Consider the following 20,911-nt stretch of genomic DNA (forward strand, 5'->3'; position numbering starts at 1 on the left):
TGTAAGAAAGACTTGCCCAAGGCGATACAGTTATTGAGTGGCAGAGCTAGAACCCAAACCACAATTTTGAGCTCCCATTCCTGTATTCATTTCATTATACCAGTAATTGTTATTAGCCTAGGTCTATTTTGCAATCCCAATTTCAAAGAGAGTCATTCGTGAGCCTTACGGTTAGATAAAGACTCAAACTTCTCTGGAAAAGCTCTTGTTTCAATTTTAATCTAGATTGCATTCAATTGACTTGGTTGCATGAAAATAAAAAGTGGAAGTTTTTTCTTCCTTTTTTTTTTTTCTTTCAGCAATTCTGTTTTGTCACCATGTAGCTAAAGTAAGGGTTAATTATATGACAGTGTTCACTCCGGTGTAATAAGCTCTGTGAAAAGGATGAATTTGTCTTTTTTACATGTGTATTAGCTGTCCACTTATACACTGCAGCCTCTGATGCTCTCATCACATTTGTGATTCATAGTTGGAAACAGTGCAGCAGTTCAGTTACCACAACAGAAGAAACCAGTAACTATACAATTTCAGCACTGATATTGGGAGTGACCTAGAAGTCAATTATCAAGGGCAGCGGCTGTATCTCAGGCCCTTTGTTAGCCCTAGTGTCTAACATGGTAGCTCGTACAGAAAAAAAATATATGTGTTCATTTTGAAAATAATTAGGTGAAGCTAAATGAATGCTACATTATGTTACAACTTATGAATGACTTAATTAGTATAAATTAATTTAGTCCTAGAATTTATCTCTAGACAAAGAAATTTATAAATATTAATATAATTTAATTATAAAGAATAGCTCAGTAATAAACTATCATTTTCCCTAATCCACTAAATTGGGTAATTCTTAATGAAAGATGCAAATTTAATGAGAAGCTGTGAAATGTGGTTATTCTGCTGACCGTTCTCCCATGCTTTGGTGCAGAGATACTCTGGAAACACGATGAGGATAAGAGGACTACTGTTTCATCTATGGTAATTTGGATAATCACTGAAAAAAAAATTAAAGGATTTACTTATTCCATTTTATAAGAAATGTCCACTAAAAACTCAACTGAATTTCTCTCTTTCAGTGAAAATTTTGGGCATATTATTCTCTGGCCTGTGAAAGACACATTTAAACACTACAGGACAGACAAAATGTAGCTGGGGAATTCTTGTCTTACTCAGTCTTTATCTTGCTATGTGACTCTTCGGTAACTGCTTAACTCTTTTGATTCCTTTGCCTGAATTGGGAAGTGAAGACATTTACTCAAATCCTGATAGATAAAAAACACGCTCTTCCCCTTCCTTCTATCAAACAAGGCTTCCCTTATTCCACTGAGCTGATGAATAGGGATCATTTACCACTATTCACTCTGGGTATTCTCAAAGGGCATTATAATTGTCTTTATTCTACTGAAGTACTTCCAAGACTCTTTCTTATAATCTAATGGTACCTCAATTACCCATATTACTTTCTGAAATTTCCTTAAAATCAGCATTGTCACTGCCTTTCACCATAGAGAGGTGGGGTAACAGTCTACCACTGTTTAAAGTTTCAGCATAAAACATTATAAATCCTCAGGAAAAGTACACTTCTTAGATGTCAGAATTCTAGAAACCAGAATGAACACTTGGTTTCTAAACTGTCCTACATCAATGTGAAATCACTTCTCTTCACCAGCTGTTTAGGACAAAAAACTCATTGGATAAGTTTTTTTGTATGCATACACAAAACATGTATTTCTAATTGGGTCTTTTTATCTATCAGTGAAATGCAGTTACACTGTTCAGGCCATGCTAGATGGATGAATAATTTCACATTCTCATACGCTATTATTAAAATTTAGAGGACTACTAAAAAGCCAGTAAAGTTTGCAAGTATATGACAATAAAAAGGGATGTTGGCTATATGGTTCCAAAACATGTTATAACCATCTATATTATTTATTTCTAGCTTCATGAGGAAGAAAATAATGTCTTCATTATACACTTAGAGAGAAGAAAAAAAGTTGCAGCTCCTCAGATGAGAGAGATGACATTTTTCCAGACTACAGAACTTACCCACAACAAACTGAGTCCTGATTCCATGGTTTTTCCTCTTGGAGAAGTATTTCTCTGACTACCTGAGAGGGAACCGGCTAAAACTTCCTGTCCAACTGGACAAGGAAAGCATCAAAGTGCTCACCAAACTTCTTCTTCTGTTCAAGGGCTTTCCTGAAGCTCTTTCATATTTCAAAGTGAGTCAGCAGATCCTAAACTCATTTTCCTCATTTGACCACTATAGAAATGGTGGAAGCAAATTATCTATTTATTGAGATTGGAATGAGGGACAGAAAGTACTAACTTCTTAGTTCAATATGATTAAAACTTGTCAGAAAATCCAAAAATTTTCTTTGATAATTATTTTATAGTAGCTGTTCCTAAAAAGCAACAAGAAAATCCATCATGTCACTCAAATTCTATTTTTTAAATATGCTAGAATCCAAGTAAATTCAGAGGTATTTCTCAAGGAGAAAATCTTGCAACCTGATAGAAAGAGAAAAGAAAAAAAAATTCCCTGTGTTTTCCTTAAGGGAAAATGTTTTATTTATATAAACAAAGCACCGATGAAATATGACATTCTCATGCAACACAGTCTCAGGATTTGCACTTATAAAATAACATTCTTTGAATAATTTACCGAAGGAGCCTGTTGATGGGCTCCTTTGTTGATACCCTATCAACAAATTAAGCTAATATTGTACTTAATTTTCTCAGGAAAAAAATATTCTAATCAAATCCATTTTGTTTTAACTAGTGACTTACACTTTTAGTATAAACTCCAGGGAAAATTTTGACAGCCTGTAAAGATCAAATAAGAGTTAAGATTCAGCAAATGTTGAATTCTAAGCGATGTCCTAAGAATATGCATTTTCCTTTTCTGCCCAGCTCTCAGTTCTATTTGCCAGTTACAGGAACTAGCAACCACCACAGATTTTTTTTCATTCATTCACTCAGTAAACATTTATTAATAGCACACTATAAACAAGGCACTGGGTCAAGCAGTGGGGATACAGCCCTAAACAAGACACATGGTCCCTGCCCTCAAGGAGCTCACAATCTAGTAGCCAATATCAAAGGCCAATATCAAATACACACAAAGATGTCAAACTGTATCAGAAATCTTGTAAATAAGTTAAGGCATTAAACAACTGCCCCCAGCTCTCCTAACCAAACGCAAGCTCAGGACAAACATTCAACTGAGAGGTAACTAAACAAGACATAGTCCTGTATCATTTTTTTTTTTCTGTTTGTGCTTTAGCTGAAATGCCTGATGGCTAGCATAATAATCCATAATAAGGTTACTATTATGGTTCTATCATTTATGTGTGTGGAACTGTGGATATCTTTTTAAAATCAAAATCCTACATTTTGATGTTTGCACTCTTACCATTATGTACTTTCCGTCACATCTAAATGGGCTGTTCTATTGAATTAATCACATATTCAAAAACGGTTGCTTTACAATAGATATGGTTTGTTGTCTTCCATAAACTTGAATTAATTAATTTAATAAAGACTTGAAAATTTGCAAACATATCTTTTATTTTTATACATTTTAAAATTCAATTTTACAAAATATAATGATAGCTACCAAGTACTGAATACCTACTGTGAACTAAGTGAGTTTTTTTTTAACATAATTTCTTGTAATTCCCCACCCCCCACTCCCCATAATCCTGCAAAGTACTATTGGCCCTATTTTACAGATGGACAAACTGAGGTGCCCAGAGGTTAAAAGAGCCTTCCAGCACCACACAAACAGTTAATGTAAAGCCAGGAATGGAACCTCTGATTATCTGACTGGTTAACTTATTCTCTCAAGAATCCTAAATTTAGCACAGAGTTTTCACTCTCCAGCGCTATATGCAGTAGAATTACTCATGGTGCAACATTATAATGATATTATAATAATGCAGTTAAAGCTTTTAAGCAACTAGAACCCAAACATTAGGGTGTAATAAAACATCTGATTAACTGGTGAAATAGCTTCAGGTAAATGCAGGGTGTGAAAATATGACGTCTTTACTAAGATGAGTAAACTGTATCAAGCAGCAACCTCCAATCTCAACTGTGTGCAACTTTCCCAAAAAAGAGGGCAAATTATCTTACACGAAGTATGCTAAGTGGGAGTTGGCCCGAAAACTCCTAAAGAAATGCTGGGTCAGGGAGAGCTTGTGTCTTTTATTTTCTTTAAATCTTCAGTGGGGCTCCTCCTACAGCAGCTTCACCTGGGCACAGTGATTGGGTTGCCTGCTCTAGAGGTTCGGCCCACATTTAAGAGTGGACACTAGCGTAAGCATTTAAGCATACATCACCATCACTCTGCAAAAATCATCAGATGATCCCCAGCAAAACATGGAAAGCTTTATGAGAGAATAGGAATGTAAACTTGAAAAATCTAAAATAAAATGCATGTGGAGCAAAGTGTTCTGCACTAACCTCTTCGCTTATCCAAGTGCACACAACCACAGTCAGTTGACAGCACGCAGAAAAAGCTTCCACCGGCAAATTACAGATTGTAAACTAAGCTGGTATCAACCCCGTGACTATGTTTTCTAAGGTCTGCAGCGCTTTTAGGGGCTGCCGTTCCCCCTCTCGTACAGCTGCTCCACTGCACAAGAAATTCACTAAAACCCTGCGCTAAGCACTAACGTGGAATCACTTAAAAAGAAACGTGTCACTTTGGGCTTGGGGACCGCATGCTCGCCATTCAATGTCCTACTGGATTCTTAACACGCATATGATTAATATTGGTACTCAGGAAAGAGAACTTCTTCTGACCTTGAGCGTGCGCGCTAAATAAATTACCTCAGAACGAAAGTGGTGAGATCTCATAACAGCATCTGAGGAGAAAAGAGAAAAATAAGGCTTCGTTTAACTCCTTGTTCCTCACCTACCGAATTACTAAGGACTTACCTAGGAGACGAGGGTCGGAAAGGCACAGTCCAGACGCCTCGCACTCAGTGGGAACACCGTGGGGGAGGGAAGGGGAGTGCTGGGCCACCGGTCTCTAGGTGACTTCTTCGCGAGAAGTTGCCGAGAAAGTTCTGGGGGAGTTGGGGAGCCCCGAACTCTCCATGCCTTACTTTCTAACCCCTAAGCTCCAGCGAAGGATGGGCGAAGGCGAGGCTGCCGCAGCCCCGGACGACGCTGGAATTGCCCTTAGGGCTCTAGCAAACTGACACCAAGAATTTGAGTTCGTCCCTCCCCTCCCTGCCCTCCGCATCGCCGCGGTCCCCCAAACCCGGGAGACTGGAGGGCGGGGGTGAGGGCAAAAGGGGCAAGGGGCGTTAAATAAATAAATGTACTCAGCCTGGGGAGTGGGCAACGACGGGGACAGGGGCGGCAGCGGAGAAGGGAGGGAGCAGCGCATCACTCTCCAAATCGGCTTAAATGTTCCTCCCAGCCCGAAGAAGCCCGTCGCGGCGTGTCTTACCTCGGCTCCTAGAACGACCCGAAAAGACCGATTTCATCGGATGCCTCCCTTTCTGGAGCTTGCGGTGCCAGCAGCAGAAGAAGACGATGGTGGCGATAGTGCCCAGCAGAAGCAACAAGAGGAAGAGGGCACATTGGATGCTGTAGGGTCTCAGCAAGACGAGGAAAGCCGCGGCGATCATGGTGCGGGCGAGGCGGGGGCGACACGGCGGCGGGGCTGGAGGGCGGCGGCACAGGCACCCGCGCTGGGCGCACGCCGGGACGACGGGCACGGGCGAGCGCGGCTCAGCGCGTCATGCCCGGCGCTCGCGGCCCCGCGCCCAGCCCAATGGCTGCGCACCCCGCGCCAGCCGCGCTACGCGAGTGATCCAGGGCTGCGGAGAGCGCTTGCCATGACTCAGCAGACAGCGACGAGGCAGCGACTTGGCGGCGGGGAGCCTCCCCCCACCCTCCCCAGGCGCCCCCGCCCCCGTCCGTGCGCAGCCCCCGGGCGCAGCCCCGCCGGGGACGCGGCGAGTGGGGAGGAGCAGCGCCGCCGCCGCGACCGCTCGGGCCCACCGCATCGTCTTGTGGCCGCCGCCAGCCTCAGCATCCCCGAAGCCCGGCGCACGTGGGTCGGGGCGGGGACGCGGCGCCCCAGCTGCAGCCGCGGCGGCCTGCTGGGGGCGGGAATGGGGCGCCGCGGCGGGGGATCAGCTGATGACATCACGGCCGGGATGCTGCAGCGCGGGCGCGCGGACATGGCTGCGGCGGCTTCGGCGGCGGCCGCGGGCTGCGCTCGGGCCTGAGTGCCCAGCGCCCTCCCGCGGGGCCGCCCGCCAGTCCGCACCGTCCTCAGGTGCACTGGCCAGGCACCTCTTCGCTCCCCGGACACCTGGGGCTTACGCCTATCCAGCCTTCCTTGGCCGAATTGCTGGGGAGCCCGGCGTCAGGGGGCGCCAAGGAGCCAGGGGGAAAACTGTAAGCCGCTGGCTGGAGCCTCCAGGCGGTGCTACCCCCACCTCCCACCTCCCTGCGCCCCGCCCCGAGGCTGGGGCTTTGGAGGATGCGGCCCGGTGAGCTATTGCTTGTGGGGGGGTTCCTCGCACGCTGAAGCGCGAGCACCGGGAAGGGCCTTCCCTGGGAATTGGGATCCTCCAGGAACGGGAGGGCCACACCACTCCAAGCCGCTCTAAACTAGGAGCGCTCCGGAGTAGAACGCTCCGGTCTGCAGACGTGCACTGTTCCATCCCCAAACTTGATGCTATTTCGCAGCCGAGAAATGGGCACTTTTTAGATCCTCTTGTATCCATAAAGGCGTTTACGCTAAAACCCTGACTGACTCATTTAGTGCATTCGAAGGGAAGAGGAGATTTCAGATTTAGGAGACCTGGCACGTGAAGGAAGTTGGGGATTGGCTTGTAAATATTTGAGGGAGAAATGTTTTAGGGAGTATGAGGCAATAGTGATCTGTCACACTCGCGCCCACCCTCCCTCTGCCTTCCTTTCCTCCCTACCCCACATCCCTTCATAACCAGCAAAAAGTATATTGTAGTTAGTGGTCAGGGGATTTAACACTGGTGCAATGCCAAGGCAGAAGGGATGGCGGGAGCGCTGCAGTGTGCCTTCCTGCGGACCACAGCCACCTGGCCAGGAAGCGGCTGCTGCAGCAGTCAGTCTGCGGCATCTTGCGGCCTGGGCAGCCGGTGCTGTACCGCGTTCTGCTGCCCCCAAGGCAATGCTGGCTTTCCCTGTTCTGGGGCTGGATTGTTTGTATATATGTATATATATATTTTTTTTTTGGCTTTTTTTTTTCATTTACTCACATAAGGAAACTGCAATTATAGTGACAAGGTAACACATTACTGCATTTGTGGAGTTTCTAATAACGACTAGGTTGGACTCTTGTTTTGGAATACTTAAGAGACTGAAGAAATTGTGCCATAAAAATAATTTGTAAAATTTTGAAAAGCACATAAAGTATTGTTGAGAATACATAAGTTGTATTTGCTTGTAGGGATCTCAAAATCAGTGTTGTTTTCTAACTATAAAAAAAAAAACTAGCTGTACAGCTCTGCATAAAAGCTTAACTGTTGATGTTCTTAAGGCCAGTAACAAGTTACCATGTGTAAGTATTAAAAGAAACCTAAAAAGCCATTGCTTAATGCAGTCTCTTAAGGCCAGATTTCATAAACATGGAAAACAATGGATATGTTTTCTTATTTGCACTGGTTTCCTAAAACAAAATAAACCTTCAAATTGTTGACATGTTGCATCTGATTCATTCAGTTGTTTTGGGTTGAAGATGCAAGGGACCTTGCTTGCAGACAATGTGTAAGATGGGAATCTTGCATGGCAGTGTGTAGGCTGCACTGCATGCCAGGGTAGGCTTCCTAGGTTCCTGGCACTCAGAGGGTCTGACAGGTAGCACTGCATCGTATGCACATGGCTAAACGTTTCCTGATACCGCATCCCACTGCAGTGAGAAACTGTACTCCTGGCCATTATGCAGGGGTTATTGAAGAGAATCCTGAGAGCCTGCAATGTGTGGTACATCAGGAAAGGAAGAATTCTCTACCGCATTGACTCAACAATGGCATTGGTAGAGTAATTTAAAACAACAAAATAACTGAATTTACCTTTTGCAAACATTGGGTGAAAAAAACTAATAGAATTTAGGATGGTCATCTTTACTTTATGCTTCTCATTGTTTAAAATTTGTAAATGAGCTGAAATGGCCTACATATCCTTAAACAGAAACGTCAAAGACTACAGACACAGCATAGTAACTAAATTGCCCCAGATGCTGCATTTTTAATAACAGAAAGCAACTAAATAGCAATTATGGTTTTCTGAGCTATTACTTTAGCACAGTTGTTATCATCCTGAGTCTCGCTGTAGCCATTTATAAGTTTCAAGTGCACACAAGAACATCATTTATCTCTCTTAGCAGGCAAATGCTTAACTGCCATGCAGTAGAATTATAGACGTTTCTTTTTAGGTGCATTCATGTCTGTTCTTTGCATCAGTTATCTTAAGGATACTAATGATAAGCCAACCAAATTCTTGAAAGAATTTAGCATTTGGTTCCATTATTATTTTCTGATTTGTTTGTTACGAATTTATCGTTTCATTTTCCAAATAACAGCATATTATTAATTGCTTCTTTCTGTGTGTTTATGTAGGTGCGTAATGCATTGTGGAATTCCATAAATATTAAATCAGCCAATCGGTCCTTTTTGGAAGTTAATTTAGTGGAATTCATATCTTTTCTTCCTGCTAGCTTTTCATTTAAAAAAGAATAATTGATGTATAAAAATCACCCAAAAATTTAAAGTTTGAGAGTAGGGATACAGGAGGAGGACCATGGCAAAAATCTTTCATACCAAAAGATGAAAATCATAATGGAAAAGTATGTGTAACTTGTTGATTTTTTATGATAGTGAGTTAGCATTGTCACCCAAGAGAAGACAAAGGAGTTGGGGAAGATAGCTAAAATAGTTTAATATCAAGTATATACAAAGTGATCCATCATGCAGCCCTTCTTCCCTTTAGATTCTCAACCAAATTGGGAATAGACAAGAGGCACCAAAAGGAAATGAAAATACTATATTAACTTTATTCAGGGTAAAGTCAGATTGAAGAACATGGCTTAGAGTAAAGGCCAAAATGGGGCATCTTTTTCCTTTTCCCCTAACTCAGCATGCCCACCCAGTCACAGTTAAAGAATGGCAGCCCTCCCCAACCTGTACGAATTCCCACATAGAGACCAGAGGCTGAGAAGAGCCTGACACTTTCCAGTCCATGAGGCAAAAGCATGAGTGAGCAAGAGACAGGCCCATGTGTGACAAGGGATTTTTTTTTTTTTTTTTGCAATTTTATTTTTTTTTATTTCAGCATATTACAGGGGTACAAATGTTTAGGTTACATATATTGCCTTTGCCCCAGCCGAGTCAGAGAAGGGACTTTTATATATCAGCCCTGCCCATTAGTGGGCTGCCAGGCCCTCCCTGATTTTCCCCATCACTAAGTCTTCCCATCCTCCAAAGATGAGAGTGAGTAAAGGACTTTAATAAAATGCCAGAAACATCTTCCACAGTACTTTCCTAGAGGCGGGAAGTTGTGGCACAGTTCCTAGTTTATGGATCAGGAAGAAACATCAGAAAGAAAGAAAGTTTTCACCCTGAGTTATGTAGCAACCAACTTTGGAAAAGGGAGGAATTGAAGATGACCTTAAGTTTTGAGCTACGGTGGAGGAATAATTGTGAAGAGGAAGATGACAAACTGAGTTTGAGACCCACTGAGGTGGAGGTGTCAGCAAGCCCATGGAAATGTGGGTGGAGAGGTCAGAACCAGAAACAGCTGTGGAGTCATCAACATAGATTTTAGCTAGAGTCATGGAAATGGAAGAAATGAGCAAGGAAGAGAAGCTATAGAGAGAATTGGAATCAGAACTTTGGAGACAGCTTCCATTTGTGGACTGGAGAATAGCAAAGGGCAGGACAGGATGGCAGAAGCCAAGTGTTCCAATTTAGTGGCTTAATAGAACAGATGCACAAATGGGAGGTTAAGGAGGGCGAGAACTGAGGACTGATGACTAGGAGACCTCTGGAAACCTTCCAGAGAACTGATTCGTCATGGCAGGAGAGGCTAAAGCCAGACATTAATAAGTTAAAGAAGGAATAAGACATAAAAAAGAAGAGAGGGCTGCTGTCTACAATCTTTGAAGAAATTTAATTCTAAAGGGGATGAGTAGAAAATCAAAGCCTGAATAAGGTCAGTAATGATCCTTTTGTCAGGATAGGGGTATTTGAACAAGTTTCTAGAGAACTTGGGGGATGGAACTAGCAGTGAGAGAGGAAGAATTGAAAAGTGGGGAGAAGAAGACATTCTCCTGGGAATTTGTGATTTAGCAATTTGTTTCAACATACCTTGAGTCCCCCCAGCCACCACTGGTTCTTTCTGCTCTCAGACTGCTATTCTCTCTGAGGATTTAAAATTGAGCCTGACTAGTTAGATGGTTCTTTGCCCCTGGTCATCTCCTCCCCACCAACCCTGACTACTATACTCAGACCTATGTAGTGATTGTTAGGGAAAGATAAGGAATGTCTTGGAATGTAGCCTACATTGCCTGTGTTTATTACAAAACCATACGGAATTGAGCAAATCAGCCAACTGGTAATCACACAAGGACATTACATCGAAATATTTCCTCTTGAAAACAAAAAGTTCAGGTAAGAATGCCTCTAGTAATGAATTACTAGAAGTAAATCATACTAATTTTGAACTGGTAGCCCACTTGTTTCTAGGTAAAGTGTCTTATATGTGCTTGTGTTAAAAGATAAAGGAGCTACATCATCTAGAAGAACCTACCTGATCTAATATAATCTTGGAGGTGATTTCCAGCCACCAGAATCAGGAAAACCATCATATGGATGGATTACTATTATCTTTTTAATATTTGAGTTTTTGAAGGAAAAATTATAATTTACAGTAATATCAAATATTATTTTCAGCAAATATTCCCTGGGAAAGAACATTATATTTATCTTACCATAATAAAAACTTTTAAAATAACTTAAAAGTATCATTATAAGAGAAAATATTTCAAATGGAATCATTCCAGATTGTTCTTTTAACATTTTAGAAATTTTAGAGCCTAATTAGGATATGTTGTTCTATGGGTTGCCAGGCTGAAGAATCCACGATAATGCTGTGAAACAAAAATTGTTCTTTTTTGTGAGCATTATAGACTTTTCAAAAAAGTCTGCTGAGTTTGGGAGCTTAAAATCATCAATACAATTGAATTCATCTACTGTATAATGCTTTGCAGATAGTTTTTGAAAAATAATCACTTATTATCCACAAGCAAATAGAATTCATTTATATAGTTTCCACACTGAGTGTGGGATTAGTCATGCAGCAAAATACTGAGTCATTTGGCCAGAAAATTTACTCATAGTTGTACGAACTGCCAATGGAAAATTTGAGAGCTGTTCAGAAATCAAATATAAAGCTCTTAGAGTCATAAATCACTGAGCAGTACTCTTCATTATTATTCAGATAGTGTAAAATATTTCCACCATTTCTAAGAATAGGCAATTTACAAAGAAAGTTTGAAAGCTAAAGGTATTACTTTCTAGATCCAAGATGAGAGTTGCCATATAAGTTACAAGCATTTCTATGTTCTTAAGTGAAAAAAGAAAAAATGTAAGACAGGAGGTTTATAGTTGCATAGTTAACAACATGTTATGAGATGAATAAAATCTTGATCAATATTTATGAATTAAATTCCAGATTTCTTGATAATAAAACTACAGCAACATTGATTAGCTAGATGTCCCCTATTTCTTGCAATAATTCTTTGCATTTAGGATTTTTGCATTAAATATTTTGTGCTAATAGGTTTGTATGCTAATGCGTCAGTGTGCTGATGGCCTGAAAGAATAATGTCACTAAGAGAACAGAGGTACCAAGTGTACCGAGAAGAACAGAAAATTGTGATGAGTAACTGATGATTAATACAAGATGTTTCAATAACACATAATTCCAGAGGTTATTGAAATTATCCCAATGTAATGACATTCTATGAATTTAGGAACAGAAAGAAAAGTGCATCTTAAAATGTCTTTGTAGCCCCAAATACTTTATAGAATAAAATAGGGAAACAAATAGAAAACACACTAAATTATAATATATTAATAATAGAATTTATATTTCAAGAAAGAAAGCCTAAAACCTAAAACCTCTTCTTGCCGGTCCTATTTCTACTGTAGAAATTCTTAACCTGGAATTCATGAGTAAGTTTCTAAGGGACCTGAAATTGTGTGTAAGAATTTGTGTCTCTTTTGGGGAAGATGATCCATAGCTTTCATTAGGTTCTTAATGCGTTACCTCCATCTCCCGCCACCTCCATGAAAATCATCAGGACCATACAAATCCACGCAAATACTACGGCTTCTGAATGTATTATCAAATCATTCTTTTGGTTCATCAACATTGGCATCACATGGGTACTCCCGAGACTGGGAAAAGCATCTCAGGCACTCTCCTTCTAGGATGAGCAAACGAAACTTTCCATTCTGACCCATAAAAGTTTAGGGAAGTCTCCCAAATGCAGGTGAATACTGCCCACCCTAAGACTAAGTGGAGATGGTGTGCTGTGAGCTTCCTTGTCCTCTTGCAACTTCAAACGTATTGGGAGGAAGACAAGTGAGTTCCCTAAGGGACCTCCCATTGAGATGTCAATTCTAACCCTAAAAGGGTAAAAGACTGTATTAACTATCTAAGACTACTTCCACAGACTTCTGTCATGGGAAGAAGGGTTAATTTGATTCTCAGGCTGCCTACAGACCAATTAAGCACCCCAATCTATATATTTGAATACATAAGCCCATTCCAAGCCAACAGCACTGGTCCTAAAATCTAGTCTTGGGTTCAGAGTCTGCAAAGATTGCCAAAGTCTTAAGGCCTAAAAGAGGGACTAAAGGAGTTAGTACTAAGCTGCCAGAAACTACTCCTAGACATTCTGGTCCATGTAGCAACCACTCTTCCTAAATCTTGCTCCAAGCCACAGCTTATGAGGTTTTTCAACATTCAACAGCCTGCTGTGGAGTGTGCAGACCTGGTAACTGGGGGCCTCAATCGCATAAGGGTAATTCTGCACTCCGTGGTGAGAAAGCCGCCCATCCATACCAACTGCTCAGCTCCACCTGCTCATTATTTCTAGCTTCCCACCAGGTGCGGAATGCTATGGTTTAAATGTTTGTCCTCTCCAAAACTCATGTTGAAATTTGACTACTAGTGTGACAGTATTAGGAGATAGAACCTTCGAGAGGTGATTGGGCCATGAGGGCTCTGCCCTCATGAATGGATTAATGCTGCTCTCTTGGGAGTGAGTTCATCATAAAGGGGCTAATTTAGCCCCCTTCTCCCTTCTCTCTCTCTCTCTCACTCTCTATCTTCCACCCTGGGATGACACAGCAAGAAGGCCCTCTCCAGATGCCAGCACCTTGATATTGTACTTCCCAGTCTCTAGAACTGTGAGCCAATAAATTTCTGTCCATTCTAATTACTTAGTCTGTTGTATTCTATTACAGCAGCATAAAGCAGACTGAGAAACCACCCTTGTCATCCTTGTGGACCTCTGCTCTCTCCACAACACCACATTCCCAGGATTCTAGGTCTCAATGTCCCATCATCATGACCACATTTTGTCACAGTATGAGGCTGGTTATTTCATTATGTGACTCTCTCACTCTAATGGGCAGGTCCAGTTTCCTGAGGTATCCTGATCTCTCAGTCTGGCTAGTTCTGTTTCCTCCAAATTCCCTTCTCACCCTCTAGGCTGTGAAGGGTTTGGTGACACAACATTCATGCATTCCACACAGAAACAGACTTTGAATCAACATCATTTCCTGAGTGCCTCGGACCGCCTCTGGGTTTAGTGTGCACTGTTCTTTGCAGTTTCATTCTGTGGCCATTTGTAAGAAGCAGGAATCCACGTTGAGAGGATATTGCCAGACCCCCTCATGGTCTGCCATCTGGTGAGCTGTTCAAAAGTCTTGGCCTTAGTCCCTGGATTAAGGGGCACCGGCAGCATCCTGAAAGGTGGTTGTTATGATCATTATTCATTTATCCCCCTCACCCAAAAGGCATAGGACAACACGCTCTGGTCTTCCTCGTTATTGAATGGCTATCTTGGTATGGACAACCTAGTCATTTGTAGTAATAACAGTAATAATAGTTATTTAGTATCTACTCTGCTGGACTGCTGCTAAATGCTTCACAAAGAACACTCATTTAATTCTCATAGCAACCATGGGTAAGGTACTACTCTTATCCCTAGTTTAAAGATGAGCACCATGGGGCTTAGAGATGGAAGGAGTTCCCCCAAGATCACACAGCTAGCATGTGGCATAAATATTCTCCAGCACTTCAAAAACCATTTCTGCTGCATGTTTTTCGTTTGCACTGCCTCCCTGTCCACAGCAGCCCCTCCCCTAAAGGACTTCCTTTTAGTTGGGGCTTGCTGGGCAGCTAAACTTCCTCTCTTCTTACTCTCCGTAGGCTACTCCTCCCCAGATTAATGAGAACTAACCCAGCACTCCAGGAATATCAGATGTTTCCTGGCACACAAAATATGTGGTCCTTTCCTTTAGCCTATAAGGAGTTTACCTAGACCACTTCTCCTAATCCTTCAATCTAACAAGTCTCCGTTTATTAAAAAATTATAGTTTTCACTCCTCCTATTCCATTGCCATGTCTCCATCACTACCACTTGGGTAAATTTGACCCAAAACTTCCAGAAAGAAGCTTGTGGGGGTGAGGTGGGCAGGTATACTCTCACTTTGGAAAAGGCCTCTATTGGAAACCACCTGGCTATCCTTCATAAAAAGGACAGCAATAATAATTTTTTCTTTATATTTTTGCGTAAGATTGAGGTTTGTCTAATATAGCATCAGGCATCAAGGTTAATTTGCTATGTTTCTGGAAGCTCTCCCTGTTCCCCACTGTTGTAAACATCCCTCCTACACTTACATGTTTGATCTAAGCTTATATGAGTAGAATCTGGTTCTATTTCCTTCCATTAACAAGAAAAATACTACTATTAAAAATTAATATGCTACTAATTTACCTAATATATCAATATATCAACATAATGGAATACTGCTATTATTCCTGTTTCACAGATGGAGAAACAGAGGCACAAAAAATTTACATGGGTAGTAAGTATTGGAGCTAGGGTTATGGACCCAGACAATTTGGTCCTAGAACCTATGTTCATAACCACTTATTTGACCCTGCTTCACCATCTGATATATTTGGAAGAGATTCAGACTGGAAGGCTATCTCAAATTACCTACATAGCAAACATTTTCCTCTATCAGAAAAAAAAAGCACTAAGCTTTCTATCCTTTCATAGAAAGACAAGTTTAGTCTTCTCTTTCTGTGAACATGATATACAGGTTCTGTCTCCCCATGACTCTTTGAGCAACTTCTCTACCATAGAATCATGGGCTCACAACATTGTTGCAAAATGCCATGGTTGCTGAGTCCCCTGTTCTTCTCAGTCTCTGACACTCCTGAACCTCGAGGTTAGGTTGGGTACTTTGAACTCACTGTCTCCATCTATCCTTCCTTGCTTTTATTTAGCTTCCTGAGCCAAGGCAGCTTAAATAGTTCCATTTCATCTCCCTGGGCTTCCTTCTTTGATCAATACTTGCATTCTCCACCCTTAACTAGTTTCCTAGTTCTGACCAGCCCTACAGCTGCCCACACCCAGGCTTGTCAATACATATAACAGAGAGAAGAAGATGGCCTCTTCTATTCTCTTTCATTTTCATTACTCTATGACTTTATTGATAGCAAAATACTGTTTCTCATAAATATATTTGAACATACTTTTCAAAGTGACCTATATATAGGAGGTAGGGAAATAACTTGATAAAAATATGTAACATAGCTGACCATTCATTTTTTTTATTTTAATGTTGCTTCAAGGTGGTCCAAAAGAATATTAGAGTAAGAAGAGAACTGAATGGTAATAGGTGAGAGGCAAAAACCACTTAAGATAATTTATTAGGTAAATTGTCTGAAATACGTGATTCGGCACACTAATTATTTAGACCTAAACTTCTGACAGTATAAAAGTACAAAATTAATGAAAACATTGGTAAATTATAACCAGTTATTTTTTTAATATATGATATAATGAGATAGATATTTCAAAGAGAAATTAGCTTGTCTTTTCATGTTATCGTTGATTAGATAAATTAATATTTGAAAGTTGAATCCCTCCTGATTTTCATGCATAGGCATTGATTCTTGCATCAGAATTATTACATTTTGTGAATTTTAAAAATTGGCCTAAAAGTTATTAATGTTCTAGACTTCGTTTACTTAAAAAGTGTAATAGTCTCATCTTGCTCTCAACTTTCAAGATGATTAGGATGTTCTACATTAATCAAAACAGTGTGAAGTGGAAGACATTTTACATATAGTGATCCTAAAATAGAACTTTTAATTGATTTTACTCTTCTTTAGGCTTAACACTGTACCTGTGTTATTGATAAATGGAGGGGAAAGGCGTGTAATTATTGGGGGGACAATAGTAACAGAATAATAGCCAAGGAGAACATGTTTGGAGGCCTTAGAACCGTAGGAAAACTACATAGTCCCTCTGAGTTTTGCATATACTTTCTTGTGCAAACTTTCATAGGATTCTGCCCATGGCTGCAGCTTTTCGTTGACAATTGATGGGCATAAGTGACACTGTGAAAGAAGAGGTAAAGATCCATCTTCCACTGTTCCCAGCCTCTGATTTCTGTGCTATTACCTCTCTGCTGTATAAGTCTTCTTTGTGAACACATCAAGATGAAAGTAAGCCAGTCACACTGTTTAACTTAAGATAAAACAAAGCACTTAGCGCTTGGTTCTTTCGCCAGGTCAGTAGCACAGAGAGACTCTGGTACGGATGATGAAGCTAATGTTCATGGAGCCAATGGTACTAGCAATATCAGGGGTATTGATCCAGTGATAGAGATCTGAGTGCTTACACATGAAGAGAAGAACAAAAGATAGAGTTTTTCCCTCTTTTCTTTGAGCCCCTTTACCACTGGTAATAGAGCTTGATTAGTGGTAGGATGGATCATGTCAGAACATGGAAATCAGAAATACTAGCCTTATCCAATAGAACAGTAATACCCCGATAAACAAATCATGTAGGTCAAGGCACATTGTCCATATCAGATGTCCCCAGGGAGATAACAGGCGGAAGCACTGGCTGCAGAAGTTATCTACTGGCTGGCAATAAATAGACACCCAGGCAGTCAGGAGCTATGAGGAACCTCAGATGTTATATCAGTCAGGGTTCTGGCAAGAAACAGATGGCCCACTAAAATTAGGATGATGTGAGAAGGTTTTAACAAAGGGACTATTTAAGAAGGTATGGGCTGGGCATAGGGAAACCATGAGGGATAGCGTTGTATCTCAGGACTAGTCATAGTGGAAATGTTACTAGTCCTGGACCAAAGAGAGAGAGAAGGTCGTGGTTATCACAACCAGAAAGGAGACAATCGCATAGACAGGCCCACTGTGAAATCTGAGGTGACTCCACAGGAAGGGAGCCAGGAGGATAAATTCTCCTGACTCACTGTCCTTCTTCCCTCTGTCTCCTGTGTGGACACTCAGTGACTAAACTCAGCCGGGAAGAGGACAAGGGAGGACAAACAGGTCAACCTCCAGATTTAAAGAGTGGAATAGAGAAGTCTGGAGAAGTAGAGAAAGGATCTTCAGCACTGGTGTCTGAGCAGGACTATAGTCTTAAACACTTGATGAACAAGCCAAGACTCCAGTCTCTGGGGAATGGGACTACAAGGCAGGAACTTAGGCACGGAGGGCCAGGTCAGGGACTTATTCAAATGAAAAAAGCAAAACCCTAGTTAATGGAATTGACAACCTGTTGCAAAGCTGACTTGATGATTAGTTTCTCAGTTCTGGCTCAAGCCCTTCTTTAGCCTGTGGATGGGTTAGCAATTGGGAGCAGTTACCAGGGTCCACTGGGGACCTCAATTCTCTCATCTGTAAAGTGTGACTAATACTGTTATCTTCCACAGAGGACAGTATAAGTTAAATACATATATATTAAATACTCAGTAAATGTTAGCTATGTTTTTATTCTTAGTAAGTGAAGGAAACAGGATTTAGAAAGACCTGAAGGTGTCATATATAGGGCAGGACAGGTAGCTAAATTAATTCCTTTCCTAGAGAATGGTTACACGCATGACAACACATGATATCACTGCTTATTTATTCACTCAATTAGCTTCAGTAAAAGTACATCCACAAACTCTGGCCAGATAAAAATCTTTTTCTTTCCTTTCTCATCATGGAAAGTTTAAAATGATTCTGGTCGATAGCCCCTCAAATTTACTTAATGTTTCTTAGGCTCCTGCGTACTCTCCAATCCAGTCTGAGTAATACTGTCATAGTTTGGCAGCATTGTTGAACCATCCCAAAGTATATCGACCATCTTTTTAATCATGTTATTGCTGGAACAGTTTGGAAATTGAAAAGTTTTTATGTCATTTGAAAATGTAGGAAGTAAAAAGAGTAAGTAGAAATGCTCCCTAATAGACACTAGTCAAATCTAGTGATTTCCCTCCAGAAGTCAAGGACACTTTGATGAGAAAGCCATCCATACGTTTGTTTGGCTCAGTGGAGTGCTATCCGAGTGTTGGAATTCTCAGAATGTACCCAATTATGTAGAGCCATTCCAATCTTCATTTCTCATCCTCTAGTACATATGTAACTAAAAATAAATAATATGGACATCGCCCTCCACCGTGCCCCACCTTGCTAAGTGGCTAGGCTGAAACTAGTAGTCCATAGAGATCATTAAGCCAGCCACTGAGTACTTAGAATTACATTGGCACTATTTTCCTGGCACTTTGGGATTCATTTAGAGGTGAGTCTTCAGTTTATATTCTGACCTGAGTACTGCAAGGGGCCTTTGTGTCTATACATTCCAAAATTTATATGTATGAAAAGCAATCCAAAATTTTGAAACCTATGAAAAGGTATTTAGGTTTTATCGTAGTGCTATCCTTGCCTTTCAAAATTTTTATTTAATTTATATTTAAATACAAAGGCGGAGGAAACACTTGAATTGTATTTTGATATTCATTTAGTTTCCTTAAGTTCGGTGATTTTTTTTTTTTTTTTTTTTTGGAATGTCAGAGATGGCTTTTGAATTCCTGCATTAGTTGTGTTGTTGATTTATTAAAATTAAACATAAATGCATTGAGAATTTATATTTTATTAACTTTGTTTGCTTCATTGGTTACAAAGCTCCCCCTTTTCTACATCTTATTTCTTAGATATTGTGTTTTTCATTATTTAGTTTGCTTAGGACATTGTTTTTCAAACTATGCATTATAACTCATTAGTGGGTTGTGATTAATTTAATGTGCTATGGCCAGCACTTACAAAAATGAAATAAAATAGAGCAGATAGAATAGAAACTGAGAGAATACATTGCATGTAGTAAGAGTAGACAAGTTTCATGAAATTTTTAGTTGCATGTGTGTATTTTCTGGATCAAAATGTATTTTTTACTGTGAGCTGCATTCAAAAAAATATTGAAAGCCATTGGTTTGATTATGTATCTTAAGTGTAACCCTGGCTGTGGTTATGTCTCATCTCATCCCCTGCAACTATCTAGGGAATTAATGAAATGCTTTCTTTTACTAAATAAATAAATAGGGGGCAGATAGCAACGTGGTAATTTTTTTACTAGCTATCAGGAACTAGTAATATTTAATATATAGCCATATTCATAATATTCCTCCTGAATTTTCTAACTGGCAGGTAACATAAACAGTGAATCACATGTTTGCAGATGTTATAACAGAATATTGACCTAAAATCTACTGAAAAGTGGACATTTTAAATAAAGCCTGATATGTACATACCTGGATGGTCTTGAATGAAGTGTGTGTTTGTGAAGAAACTCGAGAATTTGCTCTTTAACAAAATTATATCAGCAGGAAAAAAGTTTCATACAATTAGGGCTAATACAAAAACTATGTTTTTATAAAATAATTTGGGATTTTTCCCAATTTTTTTGTTGTGGTGAAATACACATAACATAAAATTTGCCATCTTAGCCATTTTTAAATGTGTAGTTCAGTGGCATTAAGTATGTTCAAGTTGTTGTGCAACCATCACCATCTATCTCCAGGATACTTTTTATCTTGCAAAACTGAAACTCTGTACCCACTAAATAATAACTCCCCATTCCCGTCTACCCTCAGCCCCTGGCAATCATCATTCTACTTTCTGTTTCTATGAATTTACCACTCTAGGTACCTCATATAAGTGGTATCATACAGTATTTATATTTTTGGAACTGGCTTCTTTTAGTTAGCATAGTGTCATCAAGGTTCATCCATGTTGTAGCATGTGTCAGAATTTCTTTCCTTTTTAAGACTGAATAATATTACATTTGTATGTATATACCCCATTTTGCTTATTTATTCATCAATGGACACTTGAGTTGCTTCCCCCTTTTAGCTATTGTGAATAATGCTGCTATGAACATGGGTGTGCGAGTATCACTTCAAGAGCCTGCTTTCAATTCTTTTGAGTATATAACAAAAAGTGGAATGGCTGGACCATCTAGTAATATTATTTTTTTATTTTTTGAGGAACTACCATACTGTTTTCTACTGGTGGCTGCACCATTTCACATTACCACCAATAGTGCACAAGGATTCCAATTTCTCCGTAGCCTCACCAACACTTGTGATTTTGGTTTTTTGTTGCTAGTCATCCTAATGGCTGTGAAGTATAATAGTATCTCATTGTGATTTTGATTTGCATTTTCCTAATGATCAGTGATGCTGAGCATCTTTCCATGTGATATTGGCCATTTGTATATCTTCTATGGACAAAAATCTATTTAAGT

General features: G+C 40.3%; 2 protein-coding genes across 5 annotated transcripts in view; one reads left to right on the top strand and one right to left on the bottom strand.

The window, feature by feature from the left end:
- The window catches only part of DST (dystonin), a 443,403-nt gene extending 437,516 nt beyond the window's left edge, over positions 1–5,887 (bottom strand). For 2 of the 4 annotated variants that reach the window (XM_069487492.1, XM_069487489.1), the window contains exons 1-2: positions 5,465–5,645; positions 4,837–4,871 (exon numbers count right to left, since the gene is read on the bottom strand). In XM_069487492.1, coding sequence (XP_069343593.1) covers positions 4,837–4,871; positions 5,465–5,645 — 216 coding nt within the window. Of the gene's footprint in view, positions 1–4,809; positions 4,872–5,464 lie in introns of all 4 variants that reach the window. The other 2 variants (XM_069487494.1, XM_069487491.1) reach the window with 2 other exon arrangements.
- Positions 5,888–6,164: 277 nt separating this feature from the next.
- BEND6 (BEN domain containing 6) overlaps positions 6,165–20,911 on the top strand; it is a 56,349-nt gene continuing 41,602 nt past the window's right edge. Inside the window, exon 1 of the mRNA XM_069488589.1 lies at positions 6,165–6,518. The gene's annotated coding sequence lies outside the window, so the exon portion shown is untranslated. The remainder of the gene's footprint in view (positions 6,519–20,911) is intronic.

This window comes from Eulemur rufifrons, chromosome 15, assembly GCF_041146395.1.
Source record: "Eulemur rufifrons isolate Redbay chromosome 15, OSU_ERuf_1, whole genome shotgun sequence".
In the NCBI taxonomy this organism is placed as follows: Eukaryota; Metazoa; Chordata; class Mammalia; order Primates; family Lemuridae; genus Eulemur; species Eulemur rufifrons.